The sequence below is a fragment of the Panthera leo genome, chromosome B1, assembly GCF_018350215.1.
Source record: "Panthera leo isolate Ple1 chromosome B1, P.leo_Ple1_pat1.1, whole genome shotgun sequence".
Taxonomy (NCBI): Eukaryota; Metazoa; Chordata; class Mammalia; order Carnivora; family Felidae; genus Panthera; species Panthera leo.
This window is the reverse complement of record NC_056682.1, coordinates 34,719,596-34,737,273: the sequence shown is the minus strand read 5'-3', so window position 1 is coordinate 34,737,273 and position 17,678 is coordinate 34,719,596. Positions and strand designations below refer to the sequence as shown.

The 17,678-nt window shown below is 49.4% G+C and overlaps 1 protein-coding gene across 1 annotated transcript in view; it reads right to left on the bottom strand.

Moving 5' to 3' along the window:
- Positions 1 to 17,678, bottom strand: part of LOXL2 (lysyl oxidase like 2) — a 93,237-nt gene that overhangs the window by 48,734 nt on the left and 26,825 nt on the right. Inside the window, exons 2-3 of the mRNA XM_042934559.1 lie at positions 14,754 to 15,177; positions 8,314 to 8,489 (exon numbers count right to left, since the gene is read on the bottom strand). Coding sequence (XP_042790493.1) covers positions 8,314 to 8,489; positions 14,754 to 15,108 — 531 coding nt within the window. The 5' untranslated portion in view covers positions 15,109 to 15,177. The remainder of the gene's footprint in view (positions 1 to 8,313; positions 8,490 to 14,753; positions 15,178 to 17,678) is intronic.

Sequence of the window (17,678 nt, the reverse complement as noted above, 5' to 3'; positions counted from 1 at the left end):
CTTTATCCATGCGCTCCCTCGTCACCTGGGCTATTAACACCCTCCCTGTCCTCTCAAAATCCGATGCTAAGGGAGCTACTGAGCTGAATGAAAAGCTGATCTGACCCCTCAGCACACGTCTGGATGTTTTCATCTGTAAACAGTAAGAGAGTAGTAGTAAAGTCTGGCTACACTGTACCTCCTTTCGATCAAATCAGGAATTCATGGAGTAAGGAGCCAAATAAGAAGTAGCATTCTCTATCTGGCGACTTCCAACCGGGTCAGGTGGATGAAAGGGAAGAGAGAAAGCGTTGCAGTGACTTCTGCTCCTCAGCTCTATGGGATGGACACCAGTCGGGGTGGGTGGTGTGGACAGTTGAGGTCATCCTGAGCCACCAGAGGAAAAAACCTGCAGTCTGTCTGGGCCCTCCTTCTATAAATCAAGAGCCTCGCAAGGCTGCTGGAAAATCGAATGCTCTGTGTTTCATTTTCCAACCTGAAAGCACCGGGGTAGGTCACAGAGACTGCTTCTTTGGAGAAAGCAAGCCCTGCTGTCTGCAGGAAGCTGGCAAGACACCTGTTCCAGCAGCCGGCCCCTCCCACCCAGCAGGGGGACTGAGGCCGCAGACCAGCCAAGTCCTGGGCCTGACTCCCAGCTGGGGTGCCTACTGCTCCTCAGAGTAATCATCACCATGGTAACAAAGTAACGATTTGTGAAATTGTCTTTCTCCACTACTCCACCATAATCTCCAGGAAGTCAAAGCTGTCCACTTCTTCAATCTCTTTATTCCCAGTGGCTGGTGTTCAATTAAAATGTATCAAATGAATGCATGACCAGATAACGCATCCAACTGTCTTAACGGCCTCCTGGGAACGGAGTAGGGGGATTCCTTGGCACTGACCCCTCCGACATGGTTGAAGTCTCAACTGAACGGTTCCGGTCCATTGCAGAAGCGGGCTGGACCCCAGCAGCCCCACTCTAGTCACATCAATGGACTCCCCGTACAGAACGGATCCCCCAACCAGGGCAAAGAGAGTCGTTCTCCTGCCCACTACTCCCATATAGTATCCCTTCCATATTCTCTCCCTTTCCAAACTGCCACACATTTTCCACCCAAGTTACACTGTTCAAAGTTTGAGTACATGCTGTCCATTCATTTATTTCACCTAAGATAAATTATAATGCAACTTATTTATTTCACCGAACAGATAAGTGTAATGCGGCTTATTCACATATGTCACCTCGCAAAGGATTATAAAGGTATTTATACTTTTCAAAGAGTCGTGTGAACACCACCCTGGCCAAGGATCCCGTTCCCAGTTTGTCAGGATGTGCACAATTTCACATATTTTGTTCTGTTATCTGCATAAATGCCCTTTTGCTTTCCAGATGCTATGACCTACTTTTAGTTGGGAAAATAGGTCACCCTGGAATGACTTCTTGTGTGCTCCTTGTGGTCGCTGGTAAGCCCTGACCGCATAGAGACTCAATAAACAGAATCATGGAATGTTAACCCCGGACAGGATCTTATACATCCATCCTCTGCCTAACCTCCCTGTGAGCTATGAGCCAAACTCAGGACAGCAATATCTGATGCTCAGCTCAACAACACAGCGAGGCTAGGGATTCAGAGGCTGTGGGCTTCCACCATGGCTCTTTACTCCCTTGCTGGACAGTCTGGCCACCATTTCTCCTCCTGCCACAGGAGGAGGCCATCCAGCTCTCCTGTGGCCATCAGGGAAGCAGGACTAGATTTAGGCTTGGAGAGACCACCAGCCTTGATACTGCACAGAGATGGGAACAGACCCTCTTTCTTTCCTCAGTCACCTGTTGTACCCTCTCTCTGGTGGAGGGGGAGGTAGGGGGAAAACTTTTGGCTGGAAAGTTCTCGGACCTTCCTAGAGGCCCCAGATGCAGCTGAGATAAGGCTGCGGCTGAGAGGAAAACCTTGAAGCATTCTGGCAGCTGAGTGTAACTAATAAAAACCTGGACTCCTGGAATTTTAAGAATTCACAGCAGCCTCAGCTCCTGTGGTTAAGAGAAGAAAGAGCTTTTTCAGGTCTCAGTGCCCTTCCAGAAGGATGTGGGAGCATAGAGGGTAAGGGTACCAGATTCTCTCAGCCCCGTCCTCTTCGTCCCTCTGTTGGCCTCTCCAGACCTCGGGGCTGCCTGCTGTCACAAGGAGAAACTGAGGCTTGGAGGCTAGGCCACACCTAAATCTCACAGCCTGGGGGTTCCCAATCAGTTCTGGTAACCTAACTGCCTTGGCAAAAGAGCCTTTAAAAAATGGGTAGGTAAGAAGGTGGTGTGGGGAGGCGAAGAAAAGGAAACGAGCTGCATGTTCCCTGATCTCACAACACACGGCCTCAGCCTTGAGCCCTTCTATGAGCACATGACTTACCAATGTGCAAAACAGCCAGTGTAGAGAGCTTTCCTCAGGAGGGCATCTGGATTTGTAATCTCTTCTTATCTAATGCTTTTTCCAACTTGCCCACTGCCACAGACAGGAAACGAAGCCTCTCAATTTAAGAGCCTCTGAAATCCTGGGAGGTTTAGCTGGGGCTCTGTTTTCTAGGTTGAAAAAAGATCCATTTGCTTGGAACCAACGGTATTTTGCATTTCACGATTTGCTCCTGCTTGCCTCTTTCTGAGAAGGTTTTGGCCTGAAGGACTCGGGCCATAGACTCCCTTGCCCTGTGAGAATGCTGCTTTACAGCGAGGTGTCCAGAGACCCAGGAAGGGTCAGTCACTCTGGACACACAGCTGCAGTTCTCAGGCTCCGCCAGACCAGAACTCAAGGGTCCTGACTTGAACTCCGGGGTCTAAAACAGGCTACACAGCAAGATGTGACAGTATAGTCTGTGTCAGCAAACTCGAGAACTGAGACCCCAGACCCTGCCTGGTGAATTTTCTGGATGCAATGAACCAATGGTGAACCAGTGGTGGGGCTAAGCTCCTGTAGCACTTCATAGTCTGCCAAGTATTTTTGCGGAAATCATCTGATTTTTCTTTCCCCTACAGAGTATTTAAAACTACCCTATAAATGGTGAGTGCATGTGGTGTCATTTTGATGGAGAAACCATCAGCACTCTGGGTCACAGACTGTCATAGCTGGAAGGGACTGATTTCAACCAGCTCGTCGTAATAAAGAGAATGGACTTGCCCAGGGTTCTGGCTGCTGGCCAATAGGTAGCTCAGGGTCCAAACCTGTGAACTCTCTCTTGGTGGGGTCAGTCATATAAAGGAGGTGTGCTTTCTCCCCTTCTTTAGAAGGGAAATCATGAACCATCAAAGAGCCCCCGAGGATGCCCCTAGCAGATGTAGGAGTCCACTGGAAACACAGTTAGCTCATTGAGTGAAATTCATCAGCCAGGTCCCTGGGCTTAGTGACTCATGCCTCTGGCATCCCAAAGTGGGATGAACTTGGTCTAGACTGAGGCGCAGTTTTCTTCCACTCTCTGCTTGGGGAATTCCAGTATACTCCAGAGATGGCACGAGCCTGTGAGGGTCATCTCTAATGGTCTGTGATCTGGTCCCAACCTCCAGGAGCCAATGAGCATGCATGTTGTAGAGCCCAACCACACCCTTCACAGCAGGGTGGGAAGAGATGAGGTGGGAAGGGGGGGCAGGTGTCCTCACCAGGTTCATTAGGTCAGTCATTTACCCCAGGGGTCACAAGACACAGACAGAGCGTTAACAGACATTTCACTTTGACCACACTCTACTCTTGGCCACTTTTGAATTTATGGACTCCAAACTGGGGAAGTCAAGGGAGGGCCTTCGGCGCTCACACTTTGATAGGGAAGAGTGAGAGCACAAAGTCTGCTCTTGCTTTCAAGGTCAAGCTTGTGGGGGACCAGAGAAGAGGCAGGGAGAGAGCCAGAGCACCCAGCACATATACCAGCCAGCATCCCTTGTGTGTGTGTGGGGGGGGGGGGGGGGAGAGCGAGCGAGAGAGAGACACCAGTGCACACAATGGTGTGCATTGCCAGCAGCCAGCTGTGGGCACCCCCATCATGGGCTGGGTGTATTTTCATAAATGCAGAGTTAACAAGGGATCTTAGAACTTGGCAATCACCTCATCCTGCTTCCTTCCCAGTGTAGGAATCTGGCTGCAACATTCCTGGCAGGAGGTCATCCCGTTCCTGCTGAATTACTCTAGTGACCAGGAGCTTGCTACTCACAGGGTAGCCCCATCCACTGTGGGTGGGGTAGTCTTAAGTGTTACAGAGTTTTCACCCTGAGCCGAAATCTACATCCCATCCATTACCTTCTTATCCATCTTGGTTCTGGGCTAGAAGAAATCAACATCTTCTCCATGGTAACATTTCAAATATTTTAAAGAGAGCCCACATGTCCCCCCTCCTCTCTTTTCTTTGACAGAGTATCTTCACTTCATCATATGACATGGTTTCCAGATCCTGCTGGCCTGTCCCCTGGGTGACCTAGCTAAGAGATGCCCCCAGAACTGAACCCTGTACTTGGTTCTTGATCCAAAACAACAGAGTTTAAGGGAAGAATTCCATCAGCGCATCAGTGTACGTTTACTTTTTTTTTTTTTTTTTCTTTTTTACCAGCCATATCATAGCCTTGGCTTGTACTAAGCTTCAGTCAGCCAGTCCCCTTCAGGGATTTTAAAGATATAGTCAAGGCTTTCTAGTCACTCTCCCTGGCTTTCACTCTGTGGCTGATTTTTTCCCATGAACCTTGCTATAGGATCTTAAATTCATCCCGAATATATTACAGTTTGGGCCTTTTATCTCAACTTACTGAGGTTTTACTGAATCTCATTCAGTCATGTCATATTCCAGCAACTCCCCCCCCCCCAGTTTTGTGTCCCCTATAACTTTTATCACTGCACATTTTAATCTCCATGCAAATTTCCACTGTAGGAGAGGCAGGAGCAAGGCCCCAGAAAATACCGCTGTGTTCACGCTGATTAGCCCACAGTTCTCCCAGGCACCATTAGTCATCACATTGTGACCCCACCTAACCGCACATTCACCAGCCTACACTTCTTCCTCTCATCCACAAATGTTTAATAGGGGACATTTCTTTAGCCAAGAGGAATGATTCCATGACTTCAGCTACTGACACAGGCTATTACATGAGGTACTTCAGAGAAACTTCTCAGCATCCCACAAATACCCCCTGTAAGGTGGGCCGGGCAGCTCCCTACCCATCAGGCTAGCTCTGACAGTAAACATGAGCTTTAGCTACAAAGTCTTAGATGCAGTGGTAACTCTCAAAGGTTCTCCTCAGACATCTTGAGATGTGGGCCCTTTCATGACCTACGTTCAGCCGGTATCAGAAGAAAGACATTACAGGGGCTGCTTATCAGTTGAAAGTTTCCTCAGTGTCTGTGGCTGGACAAGAAAGCTCCCAGTCTGGCTCGTGCTAACCAGCCTGATTGTACGACAGCAAGAGGGAGGACTTCTAGGAAGATGGAAAGTGTGGAATGCTTCAAACCAGTCATTCCCCAGGTAGTCCTCTCTAGGTTACTATAAACTTATTTAGGGTCTAGGTTCCCTGCCTCGGAATGATCCTCGGGGCTTTTTAAAGGCATGCATCTCATCTTCTCAGGCTGTAAGGGCAGGAGGACAAGGGCCATGTTTTCTTTCCCTAAGGGTATGGCAGACCATGCTGTGTGTGCACCAGGCACCCAACGAATGTCCAGAATAAAGGTAGGTACTGAGCTTTTGTGATGGACTCTTAGCGCTTCCAAAATAAAAAAGTACTCCTTAATATATTTTGGGAGTTCACTTCTCTGCCTATTCTACCCAGTCAAGTTTCTGCTTTCTCCGCGAGCCAGTTTCAACAGACACTTCTCTGTTGGAGTGCCACTCATAGAGATCTTTTCCAGAATCGTTTTTTTTCTAATGGCAGATGAGTCTTTTCATTCCCCAACCCCAAACCCACTGACATTTTGGCTCACCTTCTTTTTATTCAAGCTATCAATGACTTTCTTATGCCCAGAAGCCCGGATCTTCATTTGGCAATCCAAATGTATTATCCTGAGGTTCTTGGCTAAACAGAAGCCCATGAAAGATGTTATAGGGGCCCCTGGGTGGCTCGGTTGGTTAAGTATCCAACTTCAGCTCAGGTCATGATCTCACGGCTCGTGAGTTCGAGTCCTGCGTCAGGCTCTGTGCTGACAGCTCAGAGCCCGGAGCCTGCTTCAGATTCTGTGTCTCCCTCTCTCTCTGCCCCTCCCCTGCTCACGCTCTGTCTCTGTCTCTCAAAAATGAATAAATGTTAAAAAAGATAAAACTAAAATAAGGATGTTATCAGTAAAATAAAGATGTTATAAATAAGCTCATTTATCTATTAAGCATCTATTAAGATGCTATGAAGGAATGATTTGCTTCTATGTGCTGCTTATCACTGTTTCCTTTGATGTTTTATCCTGGGAGATTCTTCACTTTGGGGGATCACAATCTTTGGTATGCATTCCTAGGAAGAAGAAAATTGGGGGGTTGGAGACACTGTCCCCATCAGGTTCCTGGCACTATTTCTACTGGATACAACGGTGAATTAGCTATATCCCTTCCCCCCAGGACACATTAGAAAGATGAGCTAGATATAAGTGGGTGCCAACGATTCCGTATGAGGTTACAAGGAGTGGAGAGGGAAGTGTGAAACTAGGCTGGATGAGCCCATCCTCCAAATCAGAGACTTCACAGCAAAGCGAAGTTGCCATTGGTAACTGGGACACTAAAGCACGTCTACTCCTCAACAATCGCTTCTACTTCTCCCGGATAAAACAGCGGCATGTGAAGAGGGTCACATCCTCCTCTGGTCCAATCCTGCCAGCTGAGAGAAAGCTGGAAATCCTTTTGCTATACCGCAGGCTTGGACGAGTTCCCAGTGGACTCAGTGTGTTCTAGGAACATATGAGAAAAGAGCAGGATGGGATGACTCATGAGAGGAAAATGTAAAGACCACAGTCTGGGTAGAACTTCCTCCGGAGCCCAAATAGGGCAATTTCAAGTTGCCTTTCTTCAGAGTGGGTCCTGGGGTCAGCTAGAGGCTAAAGCACAGGGAAGGATCCTTGGCCTGGATTCACGGCAGATCCCAGAGTGCCCTGTGGGTGACGTCCACCACGTCCCTGAGGAGGCTGCCCACTCCTCCCGCCCTCAGCCCCACATACCTTGCACGTAAGGACAGTGCCATAAACGTTTACTGATTTTGTTGTTTGGGTGGAGAACTTGTCGAAAAGCTAACTTTGAAATTTAGCCTAAGTGTAGGAGGGTCACAAGTCCTTTGCCATTTCCAAAGGCTGACTTGGGTCAGGCTGGCAACATCAGAATCATCTGAGAGAGCTTTAAAAACTAGTCTCCTCCCCTAGTGGGAGATTCTGATTCAGGAGGTCTGGGGTGAGGCCCCAGTATCTGCATTTTAAAAGTGATTCTGACCCCCAGCTCGATTTAGAAACAATGGTCCTTTGGTAGCCAGCCTCCGAGATGGCCCCCCCATAGTCTCCACCCTCTGTATTCACACTCTTGCGTAATCTTCTCCCACACTGTGTACGTTGATCTGTGTGACCAACAGAATATAGCAGAAATGATGGTATATTGCTCCCAAGATTAGGTTATGAAAGGTTGTAGCTTCCACGTTTTCTCCCTTTCTCTCTTTCCCTTTTGAATCAATCACTCGCTCTGGAGAAGGGCAACCTCCACGTCTTAAGGATACTTAGGCAGCCTATAGAGAGCTTGTGTGCAGAGGATCAGAGGGTTCCAGCTGACAGCCAGAAAGAAATGAAAGCTGGCCAACAGCTGCCTGAGTCAGCTTGGGAGAGGTCACCCCAGCCCCTGGTGACCTCATGAGAGAATCTGATCAGAGTCAACCAGCTAAGATGCTCACGGATTCCCAACCCTCAGAAACTAAGTGAGCTAACAGAGTCTGTTGTTTGAATCTGCAAAATTTGGAGGCGGGGGGTGTAATTTGTTACACGGCAACTGATAACTAGTACATTTTCTCAGGGCAAAGGGCAAGCTCCTGGGAAGAGCACGGAAGGGCTTTCATGTGCACCCTTGGTAGCTTCATTTCCCACTACTGCTGGGCAGTACTGACCTATTTATCCCCAGTTGACGCCTCAGCCCCTCTGTGCCCTTACCCAAGCCATTCTGGAATGTGTCTGGAATGCCCTTTCCCCACTGACGGTATCCCCTTCCCCAGAAGCCCTCTCCTCAACTGCCCTGCACCAAACCAGGCTGGCTTGGGTCCCCTCTTTCGTGCTCACACACTCCTCTTGGAATCAGTAGGCAAGAACGGAGTTTCATGGAAGAAGGAAAGTATTCACGTGAGGGGGTCATCAAGAGCATGAGACTTGCCTCTATGTGGTTGACCAACGAATTGTCAAACTTGAAGCCAGGAATCCTTTTGTCACTGCATACCACACCCACGTCTTCTGTGTGCTTGCAGTCGGTGACACCCCAGCCATTGGAGGAGCAAGCTGCGAGGGTGGCCTCTTTGCCAGTGCAGTAGATATTGTCCAACCAGATGGGCCCTGAAGGAAGCAGAGAAGAGAGAGACCAAGCACTGCGTCAAAGGAGGTTTGAGTCTTTGGGGGCACCAACGCCATACACAGGAAGAGAATTTTTCTCTCATTTTGGCAGTTATTGTGGTCATCCATCGATCTTTAGTATGTTTAATATATTGGGTATAGTTCTAGACCATCTGGATTCCCGTTCCAGAGTGGACAGCTGATGTGATCTGGGGATGTGGTAGACTGAATGTGATATGAACAGAAACCAAATTTGAGCCCAGAAGTCACGTGGCGTGGTAGAAAGAGCAGAGATGTTGGATACTAAGCTGGGTTTAATGCTGGCAGAGCCACTTAGCTATATGGCCTTGGTCAAAGCCCCTCTCGTCAGACACTTCAACTGCAGGGCTGTGTATACAGATTAGAGATAATACATGGTGCATGCCTAGTTTATCATTGGCCCGTAGTTACTCAAGCATGGTAACAATAATGACGATGGTGATTTTAGTGATGCTGACTATGGCACAAGCCAGACTCACCTTCCATCCGCAGCAGAGGCTGAACTCTGACCCCTTGGGGAAAATGTAAGCTATCCTGCAACTGAAGGTTTGGGGTTTTTCCAGCATTTTCATACGTATCACCTCCCCTGACTCTTGGGTGCCTCAAGGCATTAGTATTCCCACTGAACCCAGTGAGGTTCACCCCCTGAACCCAGAACCTGGTCCAGCAAGTGCTCTTCTCACTTCCTGATGTTTCCTAGCCAATGAATCCAAGATGGCCCGGCTAGACCAACCCACAGAGCTGCCTCCTCACGTTCCAGAAGTCAGGCGAACAATCTGCCTGGGGGGCCCTGTGGAATTCTGCTCACCTCCGTGTCTCTACCTGATCTGCACTAAGTAGAGAATTCAGCATGGAAAGTACTAGAGGGTTGGTCACAATGAGACATCACCTCATACCCACTGGAATGGCTACTACCAAAAGGACAGAAAATAGCAAGTGTCAGCAAAGTGGTAGAGAAGCTGGAACCCTCATGCACTAGTGGTTGGCAAAAATTTTACATGGTGTGGCCACTATGGAAAACAGTATGGCGGCTCCTCAAGAAATTAAAAATGGGAGGTACCGTCTTCCAGGTATAGAATGAGTAAGTCGTGGGGATGAAAGGCACAGCAGGGAATATAGTCAATGGTATTGTAATAGCACTATATGGTGACAGGTGGTAGCAGCTACATTCCTGGTGAGCACGGTGTAACGCAGAGACTTTTCCAGTCCCTATGTTGTACACCCCAAAACTAATGGAACATTGTGTGTCGGCTACACTTCAATAAATAAATAAATATTTTAAAAATAAAAATGGGATTGCCATGCGATCCAGCAATCCCCACTTCTGGGTATACACCCAAAAGAGCTGAAGGCAGGGTGTCAAAGAGATAGTTGCACACCCACGTGCAATACGGCATTATTCACAATCGTCAAAAGCTGGAAGCAACTCAAGGGTCCATTGACAAATTGTGGTCTACATACACACTGGGCTATTACTCAGCCTTAAAAAGGAAGGAAATTCTAAGAGAGGCTGCAACATGGATGGACCTTCAGGACATTATGCTACGTGAAATAAGCCAGTCACAAAATGACAGAAGCTAGATGATTCCACTTAGATGAGGTCCTTAGAGGAGTCAAGTTCATAAAGACAGACAGTAGAATGGAGGTTGCCAGGGGCTGGGAGAGGGGAGAAGGAGGAGCGGTTGTTGAGTAAGGACTGAGTTTCAGTTCTGCAAGTTAAAAAAGTGTTCAGGAGATTGATCGTACAACAATATGAAGGTACTAACACGACTGAGTTGTACACTGAATTGTGATGAAGACGGCATATTTTTATGTGTATTTTATCACAATTAAAAATAATTTTTTTAAAGTGCTAAAGGGTTTTCAAATAGTGATTTTCGTAAGTACCCCTACAAAATGAAAGGAAACAAAGTCAAATGTCTCCTTTTCCTCATGGCTTCAGGCAAGGCTCTATACTATAATGGAGCCAGATAACCTGGGCTCAAAAGCTCTCTGCCTCGGGCTTGGGCACCACATAACTTGGCCATCTACTTAACCAAACCTGTTTCCCATTTCTAAAGTGGAAACAAGAATCCCCAACAAACAGGTCACCATGGAGATTTGATGAGATAATGTATGTGCCCAGTATGTGCCCAGCCCCCCTTGCCTTCCTCCTTCCAGTAAATCAGAAAAACAGGGAATCCCGTTGTTTCCACGAGGAAAGGAAAACACAGATAAAAACACTCCCATTATAGAGGCAAGAAAATTGAGGAGAATCTGAGGTTCTTCAAGGTCAGAGAGGATGCGGGGCCAGTCCCTGACTCCGGGGACCTTCTGAAATGTGTTCGCTGTGACGGATGGCCGGTCAGGGCCTGAACCAGAGCACCTCAGACACATTGTGGGGAACAACAAGCTTATTGAAAACATCTGGGCTGAGGTTTTCCAACTGGTTTCTCAATTTGGCCTTGCTTCCCAGACGTCGAACTCCACGGAAACATATGCTCCCTAATCAGTTGCTGCTTCAGCAACAAACCAATGTTTGTCTTGCTGAGTATTAGCAACGGAAAAGACCGTCCGCGTTTGAAGCGGGGCTTCTTCTTTGGAAATTCAGTGGCAACCCTGCTGAAGGGACAGAGATGGTGAAAGGGAGCAGGGCCCTTATTCCATCTGTGATAAGAGAAACCACCCTGGCTAAGGGGATGGGAAGCAGGACAGCACAAAGCTAAAAGAACCATTGGGAACTGCAGAACAGGTGCTCTAGGACCTGCTTTACTTTTTGATAAGGAACATTTGAAATTGGCTCCCTGGGGTGCTAAGGGAACTAACTTCCCTCAAAGAGCTGACCCCAAGAGCTGCTTTCTTTTCTTTTCATTTTTGAGAGAGAGAGAGAGAGAGGAGAGGGAGAGAGAGAGAGAGAGAGAGAGCGCACGCAGGGGAGGGGCAGAGAAAAGGGGACAGAGGATCTGAAGCGGGCTCTGCGCTGACAGCAGCGAGCCCGATATAGGGCTCGAACTCACAAACTGTGAAATCATGACCTGAGCTGAAAGTCGGACGCTCAGCTAACTGAGCCACCCAGGCATCCCAAAGAGCTACCCTTCACTGTCAATAATCCTACGCTTCACATGTTCTCACCAGTTATTTTTTCGTAGATTGTAGAAGTGTAAATTTCTACGTAGCCTAAGATAGTGTCACCAGGCACGATATCCTAATTTTGCCCGATTCGATAGCAGTATGTTTTCTTAACAGTACTTAACAGTATGCTTAATTCCTATTAACTAGACCGTCCTGATCCCCAAGCAGCCAGCCCTGGTTCTGCCTGCCGGGATGAAGGGTGGTTCTGGGCCCAGTTCGGAGCTGCTAGAAAGAGGCCCTTGGATCACAGATGGGGCTCTAACTTTGGGCACAGAAGGCCAGCTGCTCCGGAAACAAAACTTCATTTTACTCTGTCCATTCATTCACTCTAGGACATGCTCCTCCTGATTAAAGGAGAGGAGATGTAGAAACCAATTAACAGACCATTTGGAAGATAGAGATCACAAATGAAACTCTTTGAATGCCAGAGTATTCCCTGCTGCTTTCAGGGCAATTGTTCCAGTTAGAACCTCTGCTCCCCACCCCCCTCCCCCCTGTGGTCATCTGCTGGCTTTGTCACTCCAATCTGAACAACGGGATGGGGGCGGGGGCAGTGGAGCGATCAGATCTGATCTCAGGTTTGGAGACTGAAGTAAAGGTCACTGTGACACCCAACCAGAGGGTGGGAAATAGAGCAGCTGTCCCCTCTAGAACCCTCTGAAAGGGTCCATGAGTTCCCTGAGCTCAAAGACACTTTAGGGGAAAAGACCGGTTGACAGTCCAGGCTGGGAAAACTGGGAGGGCCTGGATGCTCTCCTGGGGCTTTGTTACTACTGCCTGCACATCAGGAGCAGGTGACAGGGACGGCCTCATAAGTGCTCAGCCATGGGTTCCCAATTCACGTACAGAGCTGACTTGCAGGCTAAACTCCTTCCATGGGAGCACACCCCTGGGTGCTGGTCACATCCTCTGATGTCTATGCCAATGACTGCTTGTCAGCTCTTTTTAGTATTCTTCTAAATCAAAATGAATCAATCAGCTAATATTTACCGAGTGCCTACCATGTACCCAGTGCTGAGAATCCAAAATTGATGCTGAAGATATTCAAAGATCTTTATATTCAGGGGCGCCTGGGTGGCTCAGTCGGTTAAGCGTCCGACTTCGGCTCAGGTCATGATCTCACGGTTTCTGAGTTCGAGCCCCATGTCGGGCTCTGTGCTGACAGCTCGGAGACTGGAGACTGATTTGGATTCTGTGTTTCCCTCTCTTTCTGCCTCTCCCCAGCTTGTGCGCTCTCTCTCTCTCTCTCTCTCTCGATGTAAAAATCAAGTGCCACTTTATGCAGACAGCATAATCCCCAAGGCTGGGAGACATGACAGATCACAATTTTTTTTTTTTAACATTTGTTTCTCCCTTTCTTTTGGATATTTCTCCTTTCCTGAGCCTGCTGGTTTCAATATCCACACAGATGACCCTTCCAGGACTCTTTGGCATCTTGTGACTAAAGCTTCTCTCCCCACTGCCTTTCCTCCGCCCTACATCAGCCACTCTCCCACGGTCGCAGCCTAGACCTTGTCATCACCAACAATGGCACCCCTCCCCAATGTCCATTTCAACCCTTCTGCTGTGCTTCTGCATCCCTACCCATCCCCAAAGATGTTTCTAGCACCCTCCTTCTTGTATTGCAGTCTCTACCCTGACCCATTACAGCCTTCCACACAAGTCCCCCAAGTAGTACCGTTCTATTCACCCAGCCTGGATTCCAGGCACCATGGTTTTAACTGCTCCTTCACACATTCCCTCTGCTCTCTTTAACTCTTTTCCCTTCGTCCCCCTTGGATGGCGAAGTCTGAGCCAGGTTAACCCACCTCCTGGCAACCCCATGCCTACTTCTGGTCAGGTGAACTTGGGATGGGGAAAAAAACCACATCCATCTAATCTGATGACAGGTAAACCTTAAGTCTGGGTAGAAATAAAATAAAGTTGCCACTGAAAAAACCCCGCAGCCCTGAAAAGTATTTGTTATCAAAGACCTAGGCTTAAGAGCCTGGGATTGAAAACACAAACCTGACGTTACCTCTGGATTACTCGGCCAGCAGAATACATGGCAACATACAAGTATGGAGACATGTCGAAAGGTTTGAAAAGAAGACAGCATTTGCCAACTCGTCTTTGCTACTTTAATCTTGGCACCGCCAGGGAACCCGGAGGTAGCTTCAAGAACAGTTTACTCTAAGCGTGGTCTCTTGGTCTGGTTATTTCCACAGAACATACTCAATTGCATGGAGGCAAGATACATATGAGATGGGTTTCCTTTTTCTTGTCATTGCTAGAGTAACAGAAAGCAAGGGTTGAAAGGGATCATCATAACGATCTATTTCCATGACTACCAAACATGGATATATATACAACCACTTGGGAGGCTTCCAAAAGTTAGAGTCCTAGACTCTAGCCGGGACCTTAACTGAGAACATTATGGGTTAGCTCCCCACCTCTGTGGACCCAGCTCAGGGTTCTGGACTCCAACATCTGCTCTCCCTCAAAGCTTTTACCAAAACATCTTTTTTTCCCCCCAAAATATTTTGATTTGATTTTGACAAGGGAAGAAAGGGTAGGCCAACCAAAGTGAAAAACCCAAAGCAACTCTGTTCCTATCATGGACAACCCCAGAACAGCATATTAGTGTTAACAACGGGAATGCTATGTGAGCTGCATGGTGGGGAGAGGCAGTGAACGGGAGCCTATAGGTGGCCTTTGTGAGTAAAAGCAAAAGGCACCCCTGCAAGGGGGCGACTGGGAGAAAGGCGCCACCTCCCCTGGCTGATGCGGCCCCCGGGCAGGGCACACAGAGCCCTGGGTACAGCCTGCTATCAGCCTTCACCTAGGGTCACCAACTGGTCTGCTTTGGCCAAGAGGAGGCATTTCCTGGATGGCAGGCTTCATGTGCTAAAACCAGGAAAGTCCAAAGCAGGCTGGTTGGTCACTGTGCCCTTTCCCAGCACCTGTCTGCTCCCACCTTCCCGCGCAGACGTAGGAGGCTATCCAGCCGAAGTATCACCAGGAATTCACACTTGACAGCAATTGTAGCCTCCTTTACCAGGTTAACTGTGCAAAAGGGGACCATTCCTGGGCTTTCCAGGGACACCAGCGCTCAGTTCCAAAGCATAGAGCCTTTACCTTCCCCTTTGCCGTAGGAGGAGCTGGCGGTCCAGGACTTGGCCTCCACATATCCCAACTCCCGGCAGACGACATGGGCCGCGTGGATGGAGAAGTCGTCGTCACACACGGTGCCCCACTGGCCATTGTAGTACACCTCCACCCGCCCCTCGCTGTGCTTCCTCTTCTGGCCTGCCAGGCGTAGCTGGATCTTGGCGACATCCGAGGGCACCTGAGGCCGGTGGTACTCGGGGGCCGGCTGCTGGAAGTACTCAGGGTAGTGCGACCAGTTCTCGTATTGCGCCAGGCTCAGGGACAGGAGCAGCGAGAGCACGGCCAGACAGCTGGCAAGGCGCCAGACTCTGCGCCTCTCCATCCCTGTCCTCTGGCTGGAGGACCTGACCGAGGGGGTGCTGGGTGGTGAGGGGTGGCAGGCAGGAGTGTCCTGGAAGACAGGGAGGAATGCAGGTTATAGGGATCTACAGAACGTCCGGCGAGTTCCTTACTCCTTTGCTTAGTATTTGAAGCTCCTGACATTCTGGATCCCGACCCCCTGTCTTCTCCCACCTTACACTTCAGCTGACAGGTCTGTGAATTCTCACCTGTTCTGCTCATCTACCATTCCGTATCTTTGAAATGTGTGTGTGTGTGTGTGTGTGTGTGCGTGTGTGCGTGTGTGCGTGTGTGTGTGTGTGTGTTTTCAGTAGGGTTCCTGGCAGGAACCAGAGCACATTCAAACTTAATTTGAGCAGTTTTAAAAAAAGACCATCTCAGACACGAGCTCTGAGCAGAGCTCAGAGGAACAAACAAAAGATAACATAGTACTCTGGGCTGGCAATAGAGGCAAGACCCTTCTGGCTCCAGCTTGAGGGGTTGGGGAGGGAGTGACAGGACCAGAGAGCATGGCCAAGCTGAGCGGGTCGCCTGTTTGGAGCTGTGGCTTGAGTGAAGGGTCTTAGAGCCAAACCACAGCAACAGGAGCAGGAAGAATAAATGCCTGACCTCACTCTCTTCTGTCTTCTGCTCTCTTTCCAGTGTCTCCTATTGGGCAAGCTCACCCTGCAGGATGAGGCCAGGCCCCGGGGGGCGGGGGGGTGCAGTCTGTATGGGTTGGTCTCCTGGGGCAGAGGGGATGGTGGGGAGAGAGGGGAGCAGTAGACAGGGCAATCAGAGGGCATCCAGCACACTCTTCCTCTTTCTCCCCACCTCTGTACAGCTCATTCCCCAGGGCCCAGACCAGTTCCCGCCTCCTTTATGCAACATCCCTACTGAAGCAGCCTCTGTGGCTCTCTCCTTCCAAGGTGGGCTCATTATCTAGACATTCTTCTCAACCTTTCCAGACACTTCCATGTCCCCAGGTAGGTTACAAACTTCTCGAGGGCAGGAATTGTAGCTCATTCTTCTTTGGTTCCTCCATAGTAAACATTACAGGTTCATGGACACGTTTATTGCATGAGAGGGTGATCTGGTTCCAGGGACTGAGCCACTGGTGAGGCATGGCGCTTAAGCGCACTGCATGGGGAGGGGGGGGGGCCCTGGGTGTGTTCTCCGGGTGTTCCCGTGTGCGATGTCCTCCCTCCTTCGGGACGTTAGCTCAGCTGGACGGAAATGGCCTCTTCCAGGTACAGAGAACACCAGGAGAAACACCAGCATAACATGGGCTGTTCTCTCTGCACACACATCTGAGCCTTCCTATGGCTCTGCTCTCAGGCTCTGGGCCTTCAGACACACCGTCACGCTGCCCACCCACACCTCAGATCTCATTACAGCTCATACTCTGGACCGCAGTCCGGCGAGGCTGCTGAGCAAGGGGGTCAGGAGCAAAGTCTCCTTAAACAGCCCTCACGCAGGGCCTGTCCTTAGCTGAGCTATGGTTTCTGCAAGCAGAAGCCTCAGGCAGCAGTCCTGATGCCGGTGACGTCCTGGTGGCAGGTCCGTCCTTTTGCATGGTTTCTCTCCCTGAGGGGTGCTGGGGGGCCGAGTCTAGTCTGCTCTTAGCACAGAGGGGAGGCAGACAGGAGAGGGCTGAGCGGCCTGTCATCAGGTGAGGGAAGACTGGACAGCAGAGGAGAGGGGAGCGCAGACTCTAGAGCCAGACGATTTGCATTTGAATCCTCACTCTGACAACTACCAGCTGTGCAGCCTCGGGCAAATACTTAACTTCTCCGTGCCTCTCTGTGCTTCCTACCTATAAAATGGGGATAATACTATGTAGCTCACAGAAATGTTACGGAGATTGAATGAGTGGCACATACTGTAAGTGCGGCAGGAGCATTTGCTAAATAAAAAATGTAAATTCTCACAATTGTGGTCACCGTAGCCCAGTGGAGCCTACCTCTAAGAATCCTACAGGGAGGGCTATAGCAAGAGATAACCACTTAGATCATGTGTCTCAGTGCTTCCGTAATTCAGAGAAAGGAATCACTAGCTTAAAAGGACTGCAGGTATGTTTCACAGGAGAGGAAGTAGTCTTGGAATATGGGGCCCCAGAAGGAAAACCAGGACCAGTATGTGGAAGCCAGAAGTATAATACTTTCTATTTTAATCAGGTACAGAGGGTTAGGCTAATTGTGTTCAGTTCATGGCACGTCACCATCAAGGAAGGACCAGATAACTGCCCAGAGCTGCCCAGGGGGGATGATCTAACTTGGAGAGGCAGCTCCACGTCTGCCGGGAGGGCCAGGCAGTGCCCAGTGCCCCGTAGCGGGTGCGGGGCCACTGTTAGGGAGACAAGCTAGTTCGGGTTACACTGGAGATCCATTCGCCATCATCCTGTGAGTCACAAACAAGGTCGGAAAGTCGCAGGGGTTCCTGCAGTGGCCCCCTTCAGACCACAGCTAGCAACGTGGCTCTGAAGGGAAGCATCCTCGCCTCCTGTGCCCCGGCCACGCTTCGTTCCCATTGTTGCACAATTGCATCCACAAGCTCGACTGAGCCTCGCTACAA